Source organism: Mytilus galloprovincialis, chromosome 2 (assembly GCF_965363235.1).
Source record: "Mytilus galloprovincialis chromosome 2, xbMytGall1.hap1.1, whole genome shotgun sequence".
NCBI classification, from domain to species: Eukaryota; Metazoa; Mollusca; class Bivalvia; order Mytilida; family Mytilidae; genus Mytilus; species Mytilus galloprovincialis.
The window spans coordinates 25,816,080-25,844,078 of record NC_134839.1 but is presented as its reverse complement, the minus strand read 5'-3'; the positions used below and the strand labels follow the sequence as shown (position 1 = coordinate 25,844,078).

The 27,999-nt window shown below is 31.9% G+C and overlaps 2 protein-coding genes across 7 annotated transcripts in view; both read right to left on the bottom strand.

Moving 5' to 3' along the window:
* Positions 1-891: 891 nt before the first annotated feature.
* Positions 892-4,525, bottom strand: LOC143063237 (uncharacterized). Its single transcript, XM_076235254.1, has 2 exons — positions 4,192-4,525; positions 892-1,826 (listed from the first exon to the last, which is right to left on the bottom strand). The coding sequence occupies exons 1-2, from the start codon at positions 4,421-4,423 to the stop codon at positions 1,336-1,338; spliced, it is 723 nt and encodes a 240-aa protein (XP_076091369.1). The 5' UTR covers positions 4,424-4,525; the 3' UTR covers positions 892-1,335.
* Positions 4,526-13,084: 8,559 nt separating this feature from the next.
* The window catches only part of LOC143063236 (uncharacterized), a 29,580-nt gene continuing 14,665 nt past the window's right edge, over positions 13,085-27,999 (bottom strand). For 2 of the 6 annotated variants that reach the window (XM_076235248.1, XM_076235249.1), the window contains 6 exons: positions 26,868-27,008; positions 24,983-25,009; positions 21,440-22,408; positions 19,261-19,347; positions 18,635-18,648; positions 13,085-16,335 (listed from right to left, as the gene is read on the bottom strand). In XM_076235248.1, the coding sequence (XP_076091363.1) occupies positions 19,279-19,347; positions 21,440-22,408; positions 24,983-25,009; positions 26,868-27,008 (1,206 nt within the window). In that variant the 3' untranslated portion in view covers positions 13,085-16,335; positions 18,635-18,648; positions 19,261-19,278. The remainder of the gene's footprint in view (positions 16,336-18,634; positions 18,649-19,260; positions 19,348-21,439; positions 22,409-24,982; positions 25,010-26,867; positions 27,009-27,999) is intronic. The other 4 variants (XM_076235251.1, XM_076235250.1, XM_076235252.1 and 1 more) reach the window with 4 other exon arrangements.

Here is a 27,999-nt window from a genome sequence, read left to right as displayed (position 1 = left end):
CCGCATTTCTACATTTAAAGGAAGTTGACAACTAAAACCTTGTGCAGTTTCAAGATTTTACATTCACAGGACATTGACATCTAAAGCCTCGAGCCTTGAGCCGTTTCAAGTTTTTCTAAATTAAAAAATAGTTTGTTATCAAATTCCAATGTAAGAAATTTATTCTAAATGTTCATTTTTTGGAAGGGGCTGACAAAATATGTTTAAATCATTAGCAAACCGATACTGAAGAACTAGTATATAAGAAATATGTCCATGGAAAACAGATGATGACCCGTATAACGCATAACGTTATAAAGGGACATAACCTCAGGAACAGTAAAAGTGCCGCTACGAAAATTTGTACTTGATTTGAGTTTTGTGGTAATAAGCTTGCTTATAACTTTCGTCACATTTAGTTGAGGTAAACTTAAGTTAAGAGAACAAAAATAAATATGTCAGCATTTTTTTCCAATTGTAAAGGAGTATAATCTAGGACAGTAAAAATGACGCCAGCAAACTTTATCTGTGTTTTGTAATACTGATCATTGTGTTAAAGTTGTATAACATTTTGATGAGGCACACTAAAGTTCGAGAACGGAAACGAAAAAAAATAATCATTTTCTTTTATTTGTAAATGATCATAACCCGAGAACGGTAAAAGTGACGCCACCAAAATTCAAACTTGATCTGTTTTTGTGGTAATAAGCATTTAAAGCTGACTATGCGGTAAGATTTTGATCATTGATGAAGACCGTGTTTTTAATATCTGTGTCATTTAGTCTCTTGTCAAAGGATTTTTCATTGGCAATCATATCACATCTTTTTTTTAAATATAGAAAACGAATTTTAAAATTCAATATTATGATAATCAATGTTCCCTTGCATTTCGATACATAAATGATAAAAACATTGTATAAATGATATTTAATGTCTATCTCTGACAACAACAAAGTAAATAAAGTAACATGTAGGTTCTCTTTTTTAAATTGAACTAAAATTATGTAATATTCAATGATTGTTCCATTACAAAAATTCAATGATTGTTCCACTACAAATACTGATAGAATTGTTCATTTACAGATTACACATGATTGTTAAACAAGCTTTTGTCAAGACCTTGTTTCTAGTTAACAAAAAGAATCTAAAGTGTTGTTCCTCTTTTTTTATAAAATTGAAAGTATGCATCATTTAATCATAAATTCACTAGCAAATTAACACAATCATCCAAACGTAATTCAAAAACAATAACAATGAACACTAAATCAAATCATAAAGTAATAAAATGGTCAAATGTGTATAGTCAGCAATTGGTAAGATGACAAATTGAAAATAAATCTAAAAGTCATAATGGGTCTACTTTTTGGCTTGTTCCATTTCAACATCTTCAGCCATTGGTGCCCGGATAGTAAGATTCCCTTTATCATCTCTAAAACATTGGATGTTCTTCCCGTCCACAGACCGTGGAACTGTCATCTGACGAAAGAAGGACTCACGAATTTCATGACCATCCTCAGACCTCTGTCGTTCTCCTTGGGCTGTCAACATACCATCTTTGCATGTAACTTTTACCTCTTCTGGCCTATAATTGTCGACACTGAAAGTCATCAAATTGCTGTGGCTGTCACTGGACACCAAGGCCCGACCTTCTTGTGGGACAACTTGGAGTTGCTTCTCCTCTGACAGGCGGTAGGGGGCTTCTAACATCATAGTTCCATCAGATTTCATGAAGCTGTGAATTTTTTCGGCATCAACATTTTCTGGAATCTGGACTGTCCTTGTGCGCTCGACAGTATCTCCCCATTCATCATTACCGTCTGTGTACTTAGCATGAATAATTACTTTACCTGAAATATAGAAAAAAAAACTTTTGAGTTTAAGCGCTACAGAACATTGTTTTTTTTAATCTGTCACATTCTTAAATATTCTAGAAATAATTGTGAATAAATAGAACTATACTAGTCCAACCTCGGTTCCCCAAAAATCAAATAATCAGTTTCCAACCCTATAATAAAAGTACTTTTTACTCTTTTAGGTAAACGAATAACCTGATATCATAATAATAACCACGATACGAATAATGAATATATGCCTTATGTCATGTCGACTCGACGACATTAAGCCACCCCCAATTTTTTTCAACATACGCTATTTTGATGGTCTATTAATTTCAATCATTTTGCGTTTTTTCTGTATTGTTTGAACATAAATACCTGAGGAATAATTTGTATTTGCTATATATTCACTTCTTGGAATTGATAGAACACAAAACATTACTCAATTGAGTCCTGCAACAGTGTTGCAGATTATTTGTAAAGCAACAGTTTGTCCTTTAATATTTCCCCAAAGACAATCTTGCATCTATGAAAAATGTCCAGAGAAGGAATTACATTGTCTGCATAGAAACAATTATTACAGATAAATACTTTGTAATTTTGTCCTGTTAAAGAGAGGTAATATTTTGTGTGTAATAAGTAATAAGACAGATTGTCATGAAATTTTATCTCATGAAGAGGAAGTTCAGTGGCGGATCCAGAACTTTTTGTAAGGGGGCCCCGTTGACTTAAATTAAAGGGGGCGCTCCAGTCATGCTTCAGTGATTCTCTATGTTATCAACCAAATTTTTCCCATGAAAGGGGGCCCGGGCCCCTCAGCCCTCTCTTGGTCCGCCTATGAAGCAAATAACATATATCATGAATCATGCACTGTTTTTGTAATAATTTGATACAAAATTAAGACAATAAACAGACAATAGTTAAATTGATTATAATTATATTAGAGTGACAGTGGTATTCACAGCGAAGAAGAAAAATGATATAAATATCAACAGTTAACATATTGTTAATGTTCATGAACAATTAAAAAAAGAACACAAACAAAAATTAGGTTGCATATTAAAAAAAAGTTATACAGATGTTCTTAATAAAAGACAATCATTAATATACTTTATGGTGATTTTTATAATGACTGGTAGACTGCTATTTAAAAGTACAGTCAAATGATTTAGTGTTATAGTGGACTGCAATTTAATAAAATTGAAATTAAGATTTTTATTAATATTTTGTATATAGGTATCCCTTAATGATTTATAGCATGGACAGATTGAGAAGAAATGGTATTCATCCTCAATTTCTTGTCTGTTACAGGATAAGCAAATGCGTTTACTTCTGTCAATGTTTGTATAACGCCCTCTTTCAATTGCTAGGGAATGCGCACTTAGTTTAAATTTACTGAGAACTGATCGGTCGGTTTTGAATTTACATATATCAATATATGGGGGCCTTTTTCTAATTCTTTTAGTATGACAAAAGAAATTTAATTTTTCACATTTATTGATAGAACAATTCATAATTTGATAAGCCTGGTCATAAATTCTTTGTTGGATACTATTTATGTGATATTTTAAATTAAAAGTATTAAAAGTGAGATGACCAAAACCTAATTTATTTAACCAGTCTTTTACAATGTTAACCCATTTACTTGTTTTCTCTACATTATTATATATTTTATGGACTAAAGTGTTAGGTGAGTTTACAATGTGGTTTAGAAATTTTATAGCTGAAAGGTGAATTTTAAAGTACAAAGGGATTCTGTTTGTCTCAGTTAAACAGGCTACATTTGTTGTTTTGCACTGTACTCCTAATATTTCTTTAATAAATTTAATATGTAAATGTTCAAATGGATCTGAATCTTTGAACACTTGGCTTACACCCCAAACTTCACTTCCATAAAGAGTTATTTTTTGTATACATATCTTAAAGAGATAAAGTTTTGAAAAAAGAAGACAACTTGCCTGCGATCTTCCACATAGTAATTATAAAGAGAACAAAAAGAAAAAAAGGTCGATTGAAAACAGAAATCGACAAAATTGGGCTGCGTAAAACACGCACCTCTTTCCAGTTGAATCCCTTTATCTACTTTTAGCCCTTAACATAGCACAATTAAATTAATACTGCATGATTACTTTTGATTCGGTTCACACATTTGTAAATTAAATGTTACTTCTAAATTTTAGAAAAATCCACATCAAAGTATTATGCATTGGCAATTGAGTTAAAGTCTAGTCTGATTAAGGATTTGAAAAAAAAGAGAAAAAAAAAGAAAAAAAGTCCAAACAAAAGGGGGGGACGTACGCCTGAGAACTATGCCCCCACTGGATCCGCCACTGAAATTGTCTCCGTTATAAAGTTAAAATTCAGACTAAACACTTACCGTCGTCTACTTTCACTTTGACATGTTCTGCATTGAAGTCTCCAATCTTCACGCTGTATGTCCATTTTCTATCTGCAAGTGAATTCTCAGGTCTGCGTCTTCTCTGCATGGCCATCATGGGGCGACCATACCCCCAACTAAGGGGGCTCCACTCATCCAAGAAGCTGAACATGTCATCTGAATCATTCTGTCTCTGACTGTTGCGGTTCCAAAGTACTGGTACAAAAGACATGATTACGATTTTTGTCTTTTAGCTGGTAGTCTAGCGTCACTACTATAGTGTGTCTGATTCGTTTTGGGACCATACTGTTTTCTTCAGCTTTTATATACCCTGAAAGCATGCTTCTCGCAAGTTGTAGAAATTTAAGACGTAAAATACCTGTTTCTAAATATAAACGACGCAAATAACTTATGTAACTTATTCAAGTTCAAGGTTAATACTAGTATGGTCTAGAATGTTATTTTTAGAAGACAATGATTGTAGAATTTTCTATATTCTTATCGAATGTTCTTCACAATACAAATTGATTTTACGCGTATATAGGGTATTTTTGTTTGTATTAAATTAGATTGAGCATGCATGTACTATAAAACATATATTAATATTGCGATCGAAAATAAAGTGGACATGTATATTTTCTACGGCACGGAGAATGTCGTTTTTTCTTTTGGTTAAATAATTTTTTCTTCATATTTAACAAAACAAACTGCTATTATCATATATATTGAGGTGTCAGAATTAAAGGTTTAGGTCATAATTTTCATTAATCTTGATATTTTCTGACCATTATATACTCTTTTCCTTATAATACAGCATCACATTTTTTTTTTTGCCCTGGGTATTTTTCTCTACTCTATTGTTTTGGTCTATTTTTCTCTTTTCATTATTTTTGTTTTACCTTTAATTTGCAATTTTCCCTCATTATTCTAAATTCTGTAAACACCAATCATCCAGGCCCTGATATTTAAAAACATATGGACAATAGTCCTGAACAATTTCTTCTCCGACCAAAAATGTTCTTTTCATTTTTCTATAATGTTTAAAAGTCACACGTTGTGTTTTGCATGACTTCCAATTGAACACCATTCCTGTGTGTCTAAATTTTTATTCGTTAAGAAAGGGTTTTGAATAGGAAGACTTTCGTTATATTTCGCGCACTTAACAGTTAACAAATTATTTTTTCGTCAATAAAAGAATCCGACAATTTATACACATTATATTTGAAAAATTACTTACCCCTACAAATAGGAATGTATCATGTATAGACGGGTTATATTCTATTTCACCTGTCTCGAGTTTGTATGCTCCACGAGTGCGGCCGTTTAAACATTCAGATTGGTACCCAAATCTCAAAATTAGGGGCCATAAAATGTAATTCTAAGGTGTGAAACAGTTTTTTAAGATGAAACTGAATGTTTGTATTTCTCAAAGATACTCTAATTAGGGTTCTATATACATATAAATAAAAAAATGCCCCTGCATATGTTGATAAATAATAAGTGTACACGAACAAAAAACTTCATCTAAACAAGAGTGCACACGCTGAAATGTCTCGCCTTCTTTTCTCATCATTGAAATTATGTTGATAGTCCTACATATAAAGATTTACTTCAACTATCACTTAAACTTAACATGATGGATCATCCAGGAAAATGAGGTCAAGGTCATATAAAACAAACAAGAAATGCATGTACACCTTACAAGAAAACTAAACATTGACCAATGAACCATTAAAATGAGATCAAGGTCAGATGAACCATGCCAGGCAGACATGTACAGCTTACAATTCTTCCATACAACAAATATAGATGACTTGTTTTTTGTAGTTTAAAACAAACAGACCAAAACACATAAACTGAACACTGAGCAATGAACCGTGAAAATGAGGTCACCTATTATAGTTGACCTACTGCATATAGAATTAGAAAAAAAAACATCAAAAACTTAAGTTTGAACACTAAACCATGAAAATGAGGTCAATGCCAGATGATACCCAAATATATAAGACCTATTGTATACAGTATAAGTAAAAGAGACCAAAACACAAAAACTGAACTATAACCAATGAACCATGACAATTAGGTCAAGGTCATATGACACCTGCCAATAGGACATGTACGTCTTACAGTCCTTTCATAAACGGAATATACTAGACCAATTAGTGTATCTGAGATATGGACTTGACTGATCCATGAAATGAGGCCGAGACAAGGTGAAAACTGTCTACCTTGCAAGACAATAACAATCAAAACCAAGGAGTAAACAAAGACTCACAAAACCAAAAGACATTTACATCAACAGTTATAAATAATAAATAAGAAACAACACGAACTCCACTCAAAACCGGGAGTGAAATCAGGTGCTCCGGAAGGGAAAGCATTTCCTGCACCGTATACGGCACCTGTCGTGTTATTTCTTTGTACATTTCGGTAATGATTGAAGGTTAATATGACTGAGGAAAAATATCAGATATGATTTCTGACACACTTTTGTCATAATTAATGGCCAATCAGGTCATGATGGCGATCGTAACTTTTCTTGAGTGATGAACTTAATTTGATTGATGCATAGCATTTTTTGAGAAAGCAGTATTCCTCGTTCAACAAAATCAACGTACTTTGAGCTAGCTCCAGAGTAACGTATCAACTGAGACACATATGATCCATATGCTGGTGCCGCTGGGATGTTGCTACACAGAAATGGAAAGTTGACTAAAGGAAAATTAAAATCATCGCGTTTGTCATAAATATTAGTATTTAACCTTCTATCAGTAGTCATTTCGAGAAAAAGGTCTAAATATGAATCAGATTTATCTGTGTCGGTAGTATAAATTCTGCTTCATAGGAATACAAAAACAAATCTGCAAGTAGTGACTGAACCTTAAAAATGAGGTCAAGGACAATATACAAGTAACAGCTGGAAACTTCGTAACATGATGCATCTATATAAGTATGAAGCATCCAGGTCTTCCACCTTCCAAAATATAAACTTTTTAGAAGTTAGTTAACGCCGCCACGCGCCCCGGATTACTATCCCTATGTCGAGCTTTCTGCGACAAAAGTCGCAGGCTCGACAAAAACCGTTTCACATATTAAAACTACGTGTTTCTTACAAGCCCAGTATATCACCTATCTAAAGGGGTACATTGCTTCCCGGCATTGCGTATGCGCCATTTTTTGAAAAATGCAGTATTTCATTTTTTAACTACAAGGTTACATTCAATTTGCATTTACATAAAAAAAATATTATACGCAATTTTTGAGGCAACAAAAAGATTCAAGTTTTAATAAAATTGCACCCAAAAATGATGCTCGTATAAGATTTTTACAGAATATATCCTGCATAGCATTAAGTGAGTAAATACTTCAACTTCCGGATAAAAATCTTAATAATACTGTTTATACATGTATGCTTAATTTATTTCTGCAGGTTTATTTCACTATTTTTTCTGAAATTTGTGTCGCAGAATATCCCTTTTACATGCTGTCTTATGCAATGTTCGGTGAAGATTACAAATACTCAAAGTTATAACTCGTACTGAAGAATTGTCCCATGCAATATACTCTGTACATTGTAGATCACATTGTTTGAATTAAGTATCCGTCCAGGTCAGGTTATTCGAAGTTTCAAGTCAAATGAAAGTAATAGTTCGAACATTATGAAATCAATGGTAAACCTGTTAGTTGAAAATTAATACAAATTTTATATAATGTTGTATGACGAGGAGCATATTTTCGATCGGGAAAAATAGCAAATTCGTCTACAGAAAGTTATATAAGACAATTTAGAATAGCGTTGCTTAATCCTTTCATTTATCTTTTTAAAATCAGTTATAATTTACAATATTTATATAGCGCATTATCTAATTAAAATTACTCTAAGCGCTTAATATAAAACAATCAATGCAGTTAAAAGAGGTGTTAAACATTAAAACAATGAATGCAATAAGAATGAAATAAAATTTTGAACACATATATAAAACAAAAGGAACCGAATAGTTAAAAAAATATATAAAAATAATCATAATTAAAAGGCATGTTATACTACAACGAAAAGAACAAAGTTAAAAAGTCATTGTCAGTATAAAAAGTTATATGTAATCACTGAAAGCGAGTCTATAATAATGTGTTTTCAAATTTTTCTTAAAAAGTTCGAGTGAGTGCTCATGTCTTAGATGGCTAGGAAGATTGTTGTATTAACTGCATTGCATTTTCCGATCTAAGAGATGGTTGATAGGCGCTAATGAGTTCGTCAAGAAAGACCGGCGCTGGGCCATGCAGGATTTTGAGTTTACAAAAGAAGCTTGTTTTGTATTCGGTAATCCACCGAGATCAAGTGAAGAGACACAAGAACTGGTGGTATATGATCATGTTTCTTCGTACGTGTAACGAGCCTGGCTGCCGTATTCTATACTCGCTGTAACTTATTGACTCAACTAGCATTTACTCCATATAGCATCTAGCGTTTTCGTAGTCTAGACGTAACGTGACAAGCGAGCAGACTAAAGTTCTACAGGCATCCTCGGTGATATATTGCCGAATTCGACCAATGTTCCTAATTTGGAAGTAGTACGACTTCGTGATGCCTTTCATGATTGACCTGCTTTTCCATGCTTAATGTTGTACCAAAATAAACACCAAGATTTTTGACCACAGATGCATTGCTTACTATTGATCCCTCAAATAACAGATGGCAGTTCGAAAATTCCTTTACACGAGTTTTTGGTGAAAATAAGATCAGTTCCGTTTTGTCTTGGTTCAGTTTCAGCATGTTGAAGCACATCCATTTACTAATGTCAGCTAAACAAGTCGTGAAGATATGTTGTCCCAATTATCGAGTGGTTTGATAACTAGGTAGACTTGCGTGTCATCAGCATACCCATGATAGCTAAAGTTGTGTCGCCGACATATTTCACTGATCGGTTTTGCAAAAATGCATTTACAATAGGGGTCTCAAGACCGAACCTTGCGGAAGGCCATATTTACTGTTTATTACATCTGACAATACGGAGCTAATTGCTACACGTTGAGTTCGACTTTCAAGATAGGATCTCATCCACGACAGCGCTGAGTCCGTGATCCCATAAGAGTATTCTAGATGGGATGGTCGATAGTGTCGAATGCAGCGGATAGATCGAGCATAACAAGTACCGCAAAACAGTTATTATCAAGTGCCAATGGTATATCATGGTGAACCCGTAGTAGGGCCGTTTCTGTTGAATGGCAAGCACTATATGCTAACTGCATGTTGTTGAAATGTGAGTTTGCTTCAAACTGCTGTTCGAATCGAGTTTCACTCACCTTTCCAAGATCTTTGAGGTAAAAGGCAGGTTCGAAACGGGACGATAGTTTTTTTTAACTCACCATCGTCAAGACCGCTTTTTTCAACAAAGGTCTTAATATAAAAAAGAAGATGTGGTATGATTGCCAATGATTGGCAATCATACCACATCTTCTTTTTTATATTAAGAGGCAATGACACAACTGTCTACAAGAGACCAAAATGACACAGACATTAACAACTATAGGTCACCGTACGGCCTTCAACAATGAGCAAAGCCCATACCGCATAGTTAACTTTAAAAGGCCCCGATATGACAATGTAAAACAATTCAAACGAGAAAACTAACGGCCTTATTTATATAAAAAAGACTGCTTCCTTGTAAAACACAGGAACTTGCGATTCTGCCATTGAAGTGTTTACTATCTTGGTTACGATAGGAAGTAAGCTGTCGAGGCATGATTATAAAAGGTAAGAAGAACTTGGTCGAGTTCGCATAACTATACCGGAGCTCTCTTGATTATCTTTAGAACTTCTTCAGTTGACGCTGGTGAAAGCGAAGTAAGCGGATTTCCGTCGAATTTGACATCGGATTCAAGGGCATTACCAACTTCTGTTGATGATTTGTTCGAATTACTCAGGTTGTTGCGAATTGTGTCTATTTTCCCAACGAAGAATTCACCAAATCTATATAACCTTAACAACTTGGTCAGAACCCGAAGCTTTGGTTACCAACTTTCCCTTCAACATTTTGATTAAACCGGAAGCCTCAGTTAACTACTTTCCTGTAACAACTTGATTAAACCCAAAGCCTTTGTTTACCACTTTCCTCCAACAACCAAACATAAGCTATCCTATAATTTGGTTGAACCAGAAGCGTTAGCTAACTACCTTTTCTTTTCTTTAACAACCAACATTGAGCTATACTATAACTTGGTTGAATCAGACGTCTTAATAAACCAACTTTGTTTCCCATAACAACCAACACAGAGCTCTCCTACAATTTGGTTAAACTGGAAGCCTCAGTTAACTACTAACCTTCTACAACTTGTTAAAACCAGAAACCTCATTTAACCACTTTTCGTTCTACAACTTGGTTTAAACGGAAGCCTCAGTTAGCCATTTACCTTTAATAACCAACACTAAGCACTCCAACAAACTGGTTGAAACCCGAACGCTGAAGTTAACCAACTTTCTTTTAACAACTTGGTTAAAACGGAAGCCTCAGTTAACCGCTTTTCTGACAACTCGGTTGAAACGGAAGCCTCAGTGAACTGCTTTTCTAACAACTCGGTTGAAACAGAAGCCTTAGTTAACCGCTTTTCTAACAACTCAGTTGAAACAGAAGCCTCAGTTAACCGCTTTTTAACCGGATTTTTGTGACAAAAATGTCGGTTATTGATTTGGGGATGTACGGCGGGCGGCCGGGCGGGCGGGCGGGCGGTCGGGCAGTCGGGCGGGCGGGCGGCAATCAAATGTTGTCCGTGCATTAACTCATGAACCGTTCAACCAAAGCTTTTAAAATTTAAATATGTTGTTACTGACAACTAAATGAAGGTCAAGTTCAATAATGGCGATTTTGACTTTTACCGTTCAAGAGTTATGGTTCTTGAAAGATTGAAAAATGGAGTTGTCCGTGCATTTACGCATGAACTGTTCTACCAAAGCTTCCCAAATTTTAATATGTTGTTACTAATGAAAGAATGGAGGTCAAGTTCAATAATGACGAATTTGACTTTTACCGTTCAGGAGTTATGGTTCTTGAAAGATTGAAAAATGGAGTTTCCAGTCGTGTCCGTGCATTTATGCATGAACTGTTCTACCAAAGCTTCCGAAATTTTAATATGCTGTTACTGATGACAAAATGGAGGTCAAGTTCAATAATGACGATTTTGACTTTTACCGTTCAGGAGTTATGGTTCTTGAAAGATTGAAAAATGGTTTTTCCCGTCGTGTCCATGCATTTTCTCATGAACCATTCAACCAAAGCTTTTGAAATTTTAATATGTTGTTACTGATGACAAAATAGAGGTCAAGTTCAATAATGACGATTTTGACTTTTACCGTTCAGGAGTTATGGTTCTTGAAAGATCATAAAATGGCGTTTCCATTCAGGTTGTTGCATTTACTCATGAACCATTCAATCTAAGCTTTTCAAATTTTAATATGTTGATACTGATGACAAAATGGAGGTCAAATTTGATATTGACGATTTTCACTTTCACCATTCATCAGTAATGGTTCTTGTGATATTGCCAGGACACAAATAAATGTTAATAAATCCGGTTTGCTGTCGTTGTGACAGCCTCTTGTCTAACAACTCGGTTGAAACGGAAGCCTCATTTAACCGCTTTTCTAACAACTTGGTTGAAACGGAAGCCTCAGTTAACTGCTTTTCTAACAACTTGGTTGAAACGGAGGCCTCAGTTAACCGCTTTTCTAACAACTTGGTTGAAAAGGAAGCCTCAGTTTACCGTTTTTCTAACAACTCGGTTGAAACGGAAGCCTCATTTAACAGCTTTTCTAACAACTTGGTTGAAACGGAAGCCTCAGTTAACCGCTTTTCTAACAACTTAGTTGAAACGTAAGCCTCAGTTAACCGCTTTTCTAACAACTTGGTTGAAAAGGAAGCCTCAGTAAAGTACTTTCCTTTAACAACCAACACTGAGCTCTCCTACAACGTGGTTAAACCGGAAGCCTCATTTAACCACTTGGGTGAAAAGGGAGCCTCAGTTTAGCACTTTTATTTAACAACACACTGAGCTCTCATACAACTTTGTTGAACCCGAAGTCTAAGTCAACCAAATTTTCTACTACAACTTGGTTTAACCGGAAGCCTCAGTTAACGACTTTCCTTTAACAACTTGGTTGAACCCGAAGCCTTAATTAACCACTTATCCTACTACAACTTGGTTAAAAGGGAAGTCTCAGTTAACCAGCTTTTTCAACACCTTGGTTAAACCGGAAGCTTTAGTTAACCACTTTCCTTTGACAACTAAAACAAAGACCCTTCCAACAAGAAAGAAACTACTATAATTTGATTGAAACCAAAGCCTGGATTTCTTCTTTCAACAACTAACAAACTCTAGCACATCTTGATTGAAACCAAATCTAGGATTACACAAGAATGTGTCCATAGTACATGGATGCCCAACTCGTACTATCATTATCTATGTTCAGTGGACATTGGGGTAAAAACTCTAATTTGGCATTACAATTAGAAAGATCATATCATAGGGAACATGTGTACTAAGTTTCAAATTGATTGGACTTTAACTTCATCAAAAAATACCTTGACCAAAAACTTTAACCTGAAGAGGGAAAGATGAACAAACAGACAGACGAACAAAGAGACCAGAAAACATAATGCCAATCAATAGGTCCATAAAAATATTACTTCAAAGGCCTTTAAACTCTACAACTACTAAACATATCAGAACTAGAGCCTTGGTTAACCAATTTTCCCTCCACAACCAGCAAACTTTCCTACTACTTCGTTACTGAACATGAGACAAGTGATAAACAGTTGTTTTTCAATGACTGAATTACATTCCTCTGTCCTACAACCTTATAGTATAAGGTTCAAGCTGATATTCCTTAATAAACGAAAACTTACATACATCATGTTTTATTGAGCAATTATAAATTCAAACCAGAACACAAGTCAACATAGTACTACATAATGTGTATTTCATTCAGCATTTTTTTTTCAAAATGTTATACAAAAAAGTTACAAATGATAATTTGAAAAATAATAACATCTTACTTAGATGACTTGACTACCAGTATATTTTATGTCCTACAATGTTTTGTTAATCATAGTAGTTAACTGGTTCTAATATATCATTCTTAATGAAAATGTGTTTTTCTAGCAATAGTGTTCTAAAACTAGAGGTTCTTAAGAGCCTGTGTCGCTCACCTTGTGTCTTTGTGCATATAAAAGAAAGGACACAGATTGATTCTTGACAAAATTGTGCTTTGGTGATGGTGATATGTTTGAAGTTCTTACTTTACTGAACATTCTTGCTACTTACAATAACGAACTTGGCTATTCAAGATGATAACCAAAAACGGTAAAATTTCCTTAAAAATTACCAATTCAGGGGTTTAATTTGGCCCAGTAGTTTCAGAGGAAAAGATTTTTGTAAAAGTTAACGACGACGGACGCCAAGTGAATGAGAAAAGCTCACTTGGCCCTTTGGGCCAGGTGAGCTAAGAAGTGTTTAACAAGAGTACATAGAACATTTTCACCTTCAGAAACCACAATTCAGTATTACAAATTATACTAAAAGAGTTATACTTACATGACAACCATAATTGATACTCAAGAACTGAATTGTCCATAAAATATTAGTTTGTAAGTAAACAATAGGGCTTAAAATGGAATAAACTCCATTAAAAACAACCATTTTCTTACAATTCTTATAAAATACACTATAATTATTTTTAAATTAAGCAGTTGCATTGGTTAAATGCAGATTTATTTGGTTGTGTAAGATTTCATACTTATTCTTGACCTAAATTTATACATGTATAACATGTATCCAAAGCGATGGTTATTCAAACATATGTGCCTTCAGAAAATTGAAGTATAAACTGTAAGGGATATCTGCTAAATTTTTGGTAAAAACAATTTTATAAATAAAATGAATGACAAAACATGACCATTTACATACAATTATGAATTTAATACTGTTTCAAAATGTGGACTTTAAAATGTGCTTAGTTTTAATAATTAGTCTAGCACCTAAATGAAATCTATGACAAAAATAAATACTACCCTGTTCAATAATTGACAAATATCATAACTAAGTTCACATGCACTGGAAAACTTACATTTAAACACAGATTTCAGAACAATCTTAAAAAGAACTTACTATTTTTTAAAATGCACTATTTTATATGTTTGTGTATGCAATATATATGTCTTTGAAACATTTTTGTATATCCTTGGTGACAATTTCAATAGTATAATTTGATTTTTGGTAACAAAAATTAAATGTTTTCATTTTCAAAGGTGGCCAACTACTACAAACAATTGATTTATATTTAATACAAAATATCAATACAACAACCAACAACAACATAACCCCACTGAAATACAATTCTGGCTAGACATAAATTGTATAGGTCTATCTATATAAATATACTGAAATGCAAAAAAATGACTAGATCAAATATGATAGTACTCTTGTAGTGCTCTACTGAAATCACAGAGCAGCACCACTAATGCTGGTTAAAATTTGGAAAATTACAAAAATGTCAGATTAAAAAAAATTGTACAACAAAATTATTCTCAACATGCATAGGTTGAAAATTTCCTTATTTAATTGAAAGTATGAGTAATTTTTCGGGGCTAAATATGAATTACAAACACAAACATTTATTATGATGACCAATTTTTGAAAATGTGTTTGGCTTTTTATATATTAAGTACTATGAAAATTCAAGCATATTTAAAATCTCAATAATACTGACAAATTTTGGTACAGTTTCTGCTGTAAAAATTGGTGCCGTATAAGTTATTTTCCAAATCATTTTTCCTAAATGTGTAAATGATCTGGACCCATCCTCACGTTACTAAACATTTTAAAACTTTGTATGTAGCATAATGAAGCATAATAGATCCATTAATACTGTTGAAAATGATAATACTTCTGCATTGTAAGGTAATTTGGGGTACACATAATAAATTCACTTTTCCTAATATCTTATGAAATTTATTTGTAATACCTTGTACAATAGTACTGTAGTACTGTTATTACAGAGAACCACAACAAAACTAAATTACTTCCCCTTACATGATAAAAAGAAATGAGGTTATTTCCCTTAAATGAATACAAAAAAAAATGGATTTACTTTCCCTTACATGTTAATTAATGACTGTTGAGAGGATTTTCGCCCAAGATATTTACTTAATAATATAAATAATTTAATAAATATTCCTAACCTAGATATAAGTATATAATAATTATACTAATAGATTGTATACAACTTTGGCACTCTTTTATCTTAACATAAGCACTGTTAATAATTATATAAAGAAAAATGTTTCTTTGATACTATAACATATCCTAAAACAGATTTTTATTAAAAAAAATAAAACTTGAAAATCCATTTTCAATTTGAAAATAATTGTAACTAATCAGATTTGTTTTACAGTTAATTCTTGTAATACTTCACCTGACAAAAATAAAACATTAAAGAGAAATGAGCCGAGCAACTTGACAAATATATGGCAGACTGAAAACTTTTTTAGAATAAACTTTCATGATTCTTTCCCATCTTCATAACATAAGTCAATCATCATAGACGATCGTCCTTGCCCTTTGCATGGTCATAGGTGTAACCTTCCACCCTCCCCCTCCTTTAACAAAGGGTTTGATGTTATATCTACTCAACAACGTGCTTTCTGCATGACCTACATCCATCCCTGGACTAAAACATTTTGGTGACTTTGTCCGTAAATGGTCTTCCTCAATATCAGACACCGATGAATCATCAGAGACGTCTTTAGAGCTGTTCTGTGAATGACGAAACCGTGGGTTTTCTGTTAACCAATCAAAATTAACATTTCTCTTTAGCCTAGCCTGTTGAAGAAGATGTTTAATTCGTCTCTGTTCAAATAGTTGTGAGTTTGTTTGTCCCTGTGCAGCCAGAGAGGTCATATTATCTGGTGAAGGAGAACCTTTGTTACCTATCAACCTCTGATGCTTGTCCTCGGGAGGTATATCCTTAACAAAGGTAAACTTTGGTTGTTTCTGTATTTTAGACTTCTCTTTCTTTCCTTTGATTGATCGTAACAATTCCATCTTCTCTAGCCAAGTTAATCCATCCATGTTTGGATGATCAGAATTCAGGATCTAAAAAAACATAAACCAAAATTTAAATGATTAACTATTTATCAAAGTTTAAAGATGGATTAATAAACATAATTATGTACCCTTGATTGTCAATTTTGACAGTGAAAAATCATGGTGATAATTTTTTTGTACAATATTTGAACATGTTTAACCTTTATGTGAATTACCTATGTTTTCCTACATACTGAATATAGCTTACTCACTATGAACACTATATAATTCAAAAAGCTGAATAATTCTTAATGTTATTTAAAAAGAAACTGAATTATTGCTGAACATTCCTCTTCTGTTTGATTAAACTTGTATCTAGTTTTTGACTTTATTGGCTGAAATTTATAAATTAAGAAAATTATTAAAGTACAGACGATATATTTGTTCGGAGGTCTTTCGTTTAATATCTTAAAACAATTATTGTGTTTTGTGTAAATTAAAGTACAGAAATAACATTCTGTTTTAAAATGGTTTGCACTCTTCTGGAAAAAAAGATTAAAAATACGACAAGTTTTGAACACAACAATGAAGAAATGAAATGACTGGTGGGTACTATTATTCGTGTACTCTGTAAACCATTCATGAATATAATTAAAATGTAAGGTAACGAACATTTGAAAATCATAACTGTGTATGATCCAGAGTATTCATTCAAATTGTGTTAGCTGCCAGCAAAGGTCAAAAGGTTTCAATGTAGGGAAAAAAACATAATTTTATTTCTTGTATATATTCTTAAATTAAATTCAAATTTCATCTATTTTTTTCAGTGAATGTTTAATTCTTATCTGTAAAGAACTTTATAAATAACATTAAACTACACACCAATTGGTTTAATTGTATGATGTTTTATAAGTGACTGATTATTTAAATGAAAGAAATAAAATTTTGACAATGATGATCATACAATTTAAGGCAATAGGAATTTGACAATCAGAAAACATTCTGCTAAAAGAGTTAAAAGAACATTCATAGAAAATTAAGATAATGAAGAATCAGTCCAAAGCATGATTCAACATACTAGTAGATCATATTCTGTACATTCTATAGGCATCTTTATAACCAGTATCTTTTGCTCGAATGACAGAAGTAGTAAGCAAATGACAGTTTGTTAATTTGAAAAAATTACACTATATTGCATAAAAAAAGGTCTAACAGTGCATATGAAATATTCTAATGTCTAAAGTGCAGAGTCTTGTGTCAGAACGTCAACCATTCTATCCAACAGGAAGAAAAAAGATATGAACAAGTAAGAAAAAGACTTGGACATATATATATCTCACTTCTTGTTCTGAATTTCAGTTTTAGTCATACTATATCTCAAATGACTTTACCAAAACAAAACAAAACACATTCTGATATTTCTAATAGAAAACTGAAATATTAAAATCCAACAAGACATCTCCAGGTACTTACAATTTACACCTACTAAAATACCAAAAAACATATCACTGTTTAAGTGAAATCTATCTCAAGTTGGTTTGCAATGAAAACCTTGATAACACATTAAGCTGGTACAATATAGAAATGATTTTCAAATATTTTCTAACATAAAATTTCCTGTTAACAAGAGCCAGATTTGGATGGGCCCTAATAGAGCTATATATATATATAAATGCATTGCTTATGTATACTCTGTTTTACAAGTCCCACTCCTAACTTTGTCTTATTAAGAGTCCCCCTTTTTAAAATCCTGGATGTGCACCAGTTTACTTATATGTAACACAAAACACTCATATGATTACAACATATGTACAATGTAACTATAGTAATATTCACATGAATGATTAAAGGATGTGAGGATATATGTATATATCAATATGACAACAACAAAAATCCACATGTAAACTGTTGACACAGATTTGTGTCTTCTGGGTGTAATTTGGAAGGTACTATGAATTGTGCCAATTGTAATACAACTGCATACCAACTATATTGACCTAAAGTTAGTGGTTCCTTTACACAAATTATAAATACACCACTGGAAACTGCAAGTCTAGGATCCCAGTGGGCACATCAAAGAATCTGTAGCAGGGAGATAAAAATCATATAAGTCTATCTAGAAAAGAATGATAAATGGTTGGAAAGTAAAGCAAGGCATCATAAACTGTTGGTTTTTTGTTACAGCTAAATGACTACTTGAAAATTTATCAACTCCATCTATAATATGACACAACAATATCTCCCATTAATTCATGCAATACACATTCACCATAGATAAGCATACAATGAAAATTAAGTGAATTAGTAATAGAAACTATATCTACTAAATTAGATAATTGTTAGTTTTCAATCCTAGAAATTAACATACCAGTATAATTTACTCTGAAATGAAAAATACACTCATTAAAGTTTAAATACTAGCATAACAAATGCATGACTTTTAACTAGCTTATCAATTAAAACAATATCTGCTGAGTGATATTTGAATCTCTGAATGATGATTGGAAATGTTTGTTTATTTATGTATAAAAGTTTGCACCAAATTATTCCAGGAATTAAGCATATCTTAAAATATTATATACAATTAATTTAAGATTGTTTATAAGTACAAAAGTGATATAATTAATCAAAAGAAGTTGCAACAGAAATACTTCTCAATGTAAATAAAACAAACAAATAGACTGAAGCAAAGGTTGTGAATTGCTAATGGATATAGAAAACGTGAATAGCTAACTGTATATATATGTAGTTTGCAACAGAGACCTATGCATTGTAAAATATTATTAATATTTCATAACTTCTCAGTATTCGAATAAAACCTGTAAAAAGTCTTAATATCTGACTGAAATAAGATCTGTTAACTAAGGTCATAGACTAAAATGTTGAATTACTAATAAACTAAGAAATTTCACTTATATTGGAGGGACATTTTATTTAGGTACAATTATCTCCCCTTTTTTGGTTGAGTTATCTCCCATTTTACTTAAGCTATACCTTGGAGAAGACAGCTGGTCATTTTTTGAGAGGGTCATATCTAGCAGCTAAACTGACATATGCCCTGCCCGCTGTATCAAACCACATCTGTAAAAATATAACACTACATCTATAGAATGGTTATATGTAAAACTCAATATAAATAAAAATAAAAGCTGTTGGCTGTAGTATGCATAAAATAAGTATTACATGTATAAGCTTTAATTCAGTTGATATGTAAAAAAACACATTTAATAGCTGACAGTTTTCATCCACTTTAAACCTGAACAAATATTATGACTAAAATTAAAATTTTAACACTTCTTTAGATTATAAGAAAAGAACGAAAATAACTGAACTAAATATAATTTTTGTGTGAAAAAAAAATTTATTTCTACACGCAAAAGTTAATCATAAGAAAGTTTTTAAAAATTGATATATGTGTCTTTTCATTATCTTTGATATTTCTGGACTATAAATTAAACACAAGAAGGATGGATATAAGGAGTGTTTCACAAATTATGCAGTATGTTTGAACCATTTTCTTTGGGTTTACTTTAACATTTTTATTACTTTAAGGTAACCTAAAATGAAATGCACATAAATATAGTCATACCAAATCATCAATTGATCTCAGTATTAACCATTTATATATGTAAACTTAGTTTATATCAATGTCCTTTGGTCTCAGGTCATGTCAGGTGGACATTTGTCTCATTTACAATCATAGGGTACATTATTAAATTACCTTATCTCCTTAATTTATTATTAGTAAATTTAAAATCACCTTTCCAGTTCAGTGTTTAATTAATTACATATCTGAAACCTAAGACTGTATTCTTGATTATGCCATACAAGAATTTTGTTTAGAAAAAAAATGTAATATTTTATAATATCTTGTGACAGAATAAATATTTCCTTTCATTTGGCAGTAATTTTATAATATATAAGTCCTTTAAAGTCATTTTAATTCAGTTTATCTGCTTTACTAACTATTCAATTAGGTGTGTTTAAAAAGATTACTGTAATTCCTCATGGAGCTAAACACACAATTTATAAAACTAAATCGCAACTTATGATTTAAACTTGTATAATCCAAATGTTATATTAAACAATCTTGTCATCATGATCATTTATTTCAACCATTATAACGAACCATGCAAAAATTAAATCTGAAAATTGTAAATAACACAGGATATATTATTTATTAAAAGTAAGATTGCTATAAAACAAACAAAAAATAGATCCAAGATAAATGGACTTTGTACAACCAATATGGATTATTGTTAAGGTGCCAGCTGAAGCCCGCCTCTGGCTGTCTGACTTTTTGTTTCGTTTTTATTGAAAAGGACAGAGGGCTTCTTTTACAATCTAGTATAATTGTGGAATTGTTAATGAACTAACTGTTCTACAGTCTGGTTGCTAACATGTCTAATTTTGTGACAGGCCAGTAGTTCTCATATATACCAAATTATTCTAATAAAATAAAAGTGATAGAAAAGAAACTACACAATAAGCAGGTAGGGCAGTGAATATCACACAGAGAATCTAGGTGAAAAACAAACTAATAGCAAAAACAAATATATATTAGCACTTGTACATATGCAATTAAATGTAACATATTCTAATATATATAATGACCTCACATTTATCGATTTGTTTTTATTTCATAGGAATTAAGACAAGTATACAAAATAGTTCACTCGTCTTGTTTAAATCTTCATACTGGTATCTTAAAATGTAAGAATGTTGCACAAAATTGATTTTAGGTCTGATGTTTTTTTTTTTGTGTGTCCATATTACCACTTGCAGAATTGAAAGTAGTGAGGCATTGTAGTTTTCCTCTTTATCTACCTAAAATGGTTTTAACAAACAGAAAATTTGCAAGGAATCCATGATTAAATGGTTTAAATTTTTACAACATAGCTTAAACAAAACTAAAGAGCAGCTTCAAATGCTGGAGGACTGAAATGAATTTTTAATAATTGTTTATATTTCCAGAGAACATTTTTAACATTTACAAATAACAATCAGGCTCAAACAAAACTAAATAAAGAAAAGTTAAGTGAACAGACAGTTAAATTTTTGAGGTGCTTTTATTAAATACAAAGTACATGTTACAGGTATTTGTGAAAAAATCATTTTTCTTGTGAACATGATATGCTATGGAAAAGTAAGTGTGTGGAACATCAAACTCTACCCCATCAGCAACTGCTACTTCCTGTTTCATTCTGGCTTCTATAGAAGAGTCAAGATGCTCATTTAATATATATTGAGCAACTTTTTGAAGTCTTCTTTCATCCTCATCCTGGTATCGAGTTCCAGTAGCAGACTGCATATCACTTGATGTAAAAGTGGATCTATTTCCATCTGTGCTCCAAAGTGTATAAACTTGAGAAACTTTCATGTTGTCAGGGAAGTTGGTATATTCTGAAGGATATGGTTTTACAGAACAACTTCTTCCATCAGTCGGTGGAGGGGAAGGTTTTGGTAAGGAAAATAATGTTGTTTCACTTTTTGTCTTTCTTAAATTTTTACTGCGTACATATCCAGCATATTTATGCCTTAAATTCTTCATTACATTCCCCTTGGGAATCAATGGGGCTCTTGTTTCCATACTAGAAGAAGTTCGTCCATTTTTGCCAAGTTTTGCCTGCTTAGACATATTGATATCGGACACTAACATTCCAGATCTGGATTCTGTACGAATGATTGGAAAATCAATCCTGGCTTCTGACTGAGATCGGTGAAGGTTGGTAGAGACTTTCTGGGAATCTTTTAAATCTGGTATCTTATGGGTTATTGTAGGAGAAGGGTTATGTAAGGTAAACTCCTTTTTAATTTTCTCTTTTTGACTTGGAGTTACTGAAGCAGATGGCCGCCAAACCACAGTTCCAGAGTTCAGAACTCTCATTGCATTTTCAATCATTATATCATTGTTAGGGAAAAGTTGAATAGCACAGGAAGGCTCAAGTCCATCATTTTCTCTTGTTTTCATATCAGCTCCTAAACAAATGGTGGATAACTTTGAGATGCTGATGACATCACTAGCCTCATCAGAAATCACAGCTATGTCCTCTGGGAGGATCAAGCCGCTGTCTTCTAGAGTAGGCAGATGTTCTTGTGAGCCGTCCAAGCTTCCGTTTTTGCTCTCTGGCTTTTCTGGCAGCTGAATAAAGCATGAAATAAAACAGCTATCAGAAATATCTATAAACTATGACATCAATAAGTTTAGGATTCCATGGAATGTCAAATAAAAAGAATGTACAACAATCATACAATGACAAATGACCCCAATTAATTCTGAACAATTAATAAGTATCCAGTAGAAATACTCTAAAACCCCACACACAACAAATGTGTACATGTATCTATAATGAAATTATCAACATGTATCCTCAAAGTAAATTGCATGTATCTACAAAATGTTTGCCTGTATCTACAATGTATTTTGCATGTATCTACAATGTAATTTGCATGTATTTACCATGTAATTTGCATATATTTACAATGTCATTTGCATATATTTACAATGTAATTTGCATATATTTACAATGTAATTTGCATATATTTACAATGTAATTTGCATATATTTACAATGTCATTTGCATGTACATTGTATTTACAATATTATTTCCTTGTATTATCAACTAAATTTGCACGTATTTACAATGTTCGGTGCTTGTTTTTACAATCTATTTTGCATATTTACATATATCTACCTGTACAATGTAATTTGTGTGCATATATACAGTGTAATTTGTTCTACATTTGAAAATGGCTGTACCAAGTGAGGAATATGACAGTTCTTGTCCATTCGTTTTTGATGCGTTTTGTTATTTGATTTTGCCATGTGATTATAGACTTTTCGGAATTGATTTTCCTCTGAGTTCAGTATTTTTGTGATTTTACTTTTTGCATGAAACTACGTAATGTAATTTGTTCGTATTAACATTGTACTTTGCATGCATTTCGATGTATTTTTCCTGTATTTACAATGTAATCTGCATGATCTTCAACATAATTTGCATGGATCTTAGATCTACAATGTAATCTACATGAAGATATCATTATTTCTCTCCTTTAACCATGATATTGTCCGTCTTTGTTTTGATTGCCCCCTTTGTATTTTGAACTATCTTTTCGTTTTTTTTTAATATAGTTTTGTTCAATATTATATACTTAAAAGATAATATAAGAGCACAATTAAATTTGCCTTTTCAGAATTTACAGAATTTCTGTAAATGCATTAAATAATAGATCTATAAAATACATGAAATAACCTATTCCCTAATTTCTGAAAAAGGTCTGGTCTGTTCTATTCAAAACTTCCAGCACTATAATTCATTTATGATTTACAATTAGAAAAACATGTATAGAAAAAAGTTAACAAATTATCAATAATTATATTTTGAACTAATAATTATGGAACTAAATATTGTTATATATTGAATAAAAAGTACAAATTTGCAAAATAGTTTTGAAATTATAAAATTGGCAAACAGTGTATAGAAAATTGTATTGGGTTTAAAACAATTATTGTTTTTATGGTGATCTGAAACTCAAATATTATGTAATAGTATTATGATTGCTTTGTAAATGTGAAAATGTGCGGACAAATCTGCATGGAATTTCCACTCTGTGTGATGTTAATCATTGTCTTACTAGTTAACTTGAAAAATAGAAATGCTGGACTTAAAACATATGCAAAAGGATACTTTTTAAAATAAAATTTCATAAGATTTTTTAAAGATTTTTTTTTTATTGATAATGGATGTGTTAAAACCTGTTATAAAGTATGTTTCCACCTCATTATTCAAGGCTATATGGCAAGCAATCTGTAGTTCTGCTGTTTACTTCTATTATCGTCTAACTCTTTCTTTGGACTCTCTGGTAGATAGGTGTCTCACTGGTAGTCATACCACATCTCCTTAGTCTTCTATAAGTGAATGCAGATTTCCAATCTCTAGAGAGGCTTGAATTAAAATCTTATCCACAAGGGTCAGCCATTTTGAAATCAGACTGTTTAGTAATCTATACAGAGGCTTGAACTAAAATCTTATCCACAAGGGTCAGCCATTTTGAAATCAGACGGTTTAGTAATCTATTCAGAGGCTTGAACTAAAATCTTATCCACAAGGGTCAGCCATTTTGAAACTAGACTGTTTAGTAACCTATACAGAGGCTTGAACTAAAATCTTATCCATAAGGGTCAGCCATTTTGAAACTAGACTGTTTAGTAATCTATACAGAGGCTTGAACTAAAATCTTATCCACAAGGGTCAGCCATTTTGAAACTAGACTGTTTAGTAATCTATACAGAGGCTTGAACTAAAATCTTATCCACAAGGGTCAGCCATTTTGAAACTAGACTGTTTAGTAATCAATACAGAGGCTTGAACTAAAATCTTATCCACAAGGGTCAGCCATTTTGAAACTAGACTGTTTAGTAATCTATACAGTGTTTGATTTCTTTTTCAGTTGTTTAATGATCTTATGGGAAAACTGTTCAAAATTGTCTGCAAAGAGGAATCAACATGTTTTCACCCAAATGTTAGGGGAAACAGGAATATCTAAGTCAAGTGAAACTAAGTGATTGTTATGTACAACATCATGAGAAATCTTTTCACAATTTGTTAATTCAATAAATATACTGAATATTGTATGTATGTTATTGTGTAAAGTATTGATTTTTCTTCATTAAAACAACATTAGTTTGTGTGACGGAGAATTAACACAGTACCTGCAATACTGTTGGCAAAGGTCTGTCCTGAAAGTACTCACATTTTTACAACAAATCTTTGCAAGTTTATATTTATACATCTACAAAGTCATGAACTAAATAAAAAGATCTATAACGTTTCCATGTCTTTTACATACAAAACATAATAAACTAACACAACAGAGGGATCCCACATCAGTTTAACCTGTGGAACTACAAATTTTACTTTCATGTTGCAGGACATGTTAGTAAACTTGGGTAACAAACAATGTTATATCTGAAGGGTTATCCTCTGGACATCAATAAAATGATTACTTTTACAGTACCAGTAGTTAATTCACTGTTTTAGAAACAAAAGGATTGTGGGTAATCAAAGAGTTTTGTTGTTTTAAAAAAAAATATATACCCAGAATGCATACAGATTCTGAAATTGCCTTTTATCTAAATCTGTCTTCTGTTACATTTATAATGTTTCTGAAAGTTTAAAGTGGTATGATTTTCTACTAGTTAAAAGCAGTAATATATGAACACAGTTTTATATCAATAATCTACATACAAATCATAGTGTGAAAAAGGACACTTTTGATTCTATTCCAAGTCTGACATAAACTGCATGCGTTTATAAATGAAAGTACATTCTCTTTAAATCCAATATGAATTATGAGTCTGAGATATAAGCTCAAGATTTTTCCTATATATGGATGTGATAAACAATCATATTTTAATAATCTGATATTGATCAATATTGTTGATAAGCTGTCTTACATGGGATTTACAGAGATGTAATACAAAGTTCCAGCCAAGATGTATATGTCAGGGGTGAATTGGTTATTTTTATAGAAAAGTTGGCTGTATGCTATCATATGAAAAGGAAAATATGTTGGTTAGGAGATGTATATTAAATTATTAAACTGTAGACATGCAAGTTTTATATTTCTTCAAAATTAATTTTAAAATATGCACACGTTAGCGGTTTAGTTTTAGATTACAAAATTACAGAATGGATATTTCTCCTGAATGAACTGTTTTATTTTCATCGAAACATTTACTAAATGATAGTACTAATATTTTTTTTATATAACATATAATATGAGAGTCCTAATGGGGAGCCTTCATTTCTGAATTCCATATTTTTTTTATGTATTTTTTCTAAATTTCTCTATGCTTTATTTTTAATCGTGTCTGGCATAAATACAAAAATTCAACCCTGGTATCTATGAGTTGATTAATGTTTGCCCATTATTCTTTATTCTTTATATTTAAGCACCTCACTAATACTATTCTCTGTTCTTTATTTTTTGGGGTCCATTTTTCTGTATTTTTTTTGTATGTTTTGTCCATTTTTTTCTATTCAGTAAATCCACCATCCACATCATCATATATAAAATATCAATGTTGTGTGCTATTGTTATCATTTTGATATTGACTGAAAAGTGGATACAATTTTTTGTACATGTGTTTTCCAGGAAATATTTATATAATCTATACATGCACAGAAGGTGTAAATCAAAATTGGTTGGTTGGTAGAAATAGGAAACTACTAAAGGGGAGCTGGGAGTGGTTAACAACCTTGACTACCAATGAGGGTTGGTAATAGGAGATGGTTGGTTAGTGTTCATTGTAAGAGCAAAAATCAACTGTTTCATAATTTCCCACATACAAATCATTTCTCCCTTTACACTTTCAATTATTCATGAATAATAGTGTGCATTTATATCATGCAGAAAATATGTTATAAAATAAGATAACAAAAAGTCTAAATTTTAAATATTATACTATTAAAAAATGTCTACATTAAAAAAATGTTATACTATGTGTGAGAAGACTAGTATAAAGCTCCATCCAAAACAAAGTGCACTATGGGAAGACTAGTACTAGAGGTGAGATAAAAATCCTCAAAACATACTTCACTTTTGGATCGTGAAAAATCCATAGCAGTGTACATGAGTCTAGAGTCTGGTGGTTTTATACCCACTCCCTTGATCGTGTCCATCAGAATATGACCGAGTGCTCGTACTTGTACTGTGCTGTATGGACGTGTCTTACGCTGATAAAGTAACAGTGAGCATGCTCATCAATAGTGATAATGTGAAAAGGTAGATTTCATTTACAAACAGTTACGATGTGTGTGATGATGTACTGTGAATGCTTCATCATGTGCATTTAACATAAAATGTAACTTTTTAAAGCTAAAATTTGTAGTGCTTGAAACTATATTTTTATAATTTCCATTTACTCTTTCGACTTCGAAAAATGAAAAAAATAAATTTACATGGATGTTTGCTTTTTTACCTTTTAACCTATGAGATATGTGCAACATATGCATGTATTTTGTAGATTGAATTCTATACAAACAAGGTTAAATTGACAATAATTTTGTCAATTTTACAGGACAATATCTGCAAATGACACACATATATTTATATATATATATATATATATCAAAAGTTTAGTGAGCAGTGAAATCCTTGTCAAACTCTTTATTTGGTATATATCTTAACAAGAGTGCACACGCTGAAATGTCTCGCCTTCTTTACTAATCATTGATAGTATGTTGATAGTCCTAAATATATTATTATTACAACTGTCACATAAACGTAACATTAACCAAGAAAACTAAACTTTGACCAATGAACCATGAAAATGAGGTCAAGGTCAGATCACACCTGCATGCTAGACATATACACCTTACAATCATTCCATACACTAAATATAGTAAACTTATTGCATACAGTATAAGTAAAATAGACAAAACACAAACACTTAACTATAACCACTGAACCATGAAAATGAGGTTTAAGGTCATATGACACTTGCCAATTGGACATGTATACCTAACAGTCCTTCCATACACCAAATATACAAGACCTATTGCTTATAGTATCTGAGATATGGACTTGACCACCAAAAACTTAACCTTGTTCACTGATCCATGAAATAAGGTCAAGGTCAAGTGAAAACTGTCTGACAGTCATGAGGATCTTGCAAGGTACGCACATACCAAATATAGATATCCTATTACTTATAATAAGAGAGAA

Bases quoted from the DNA above. Each gene is read 5' to 3' on its own strand.
- LOC143063237 (XM_076235254.1), bottom strand. From the start codon at position 4,423: ATGTCTTTTGTACCAGTACTTTGGAACCGCAACAGTCAGAGACAGAAT. The intron at 1,827-4,191 runs GTAAGTGTTTAG...TCTATATTTCAG, and splicing joins CAAAGTGAAAGTAGACGACG to GTAAAGTAATTATTCATGCT.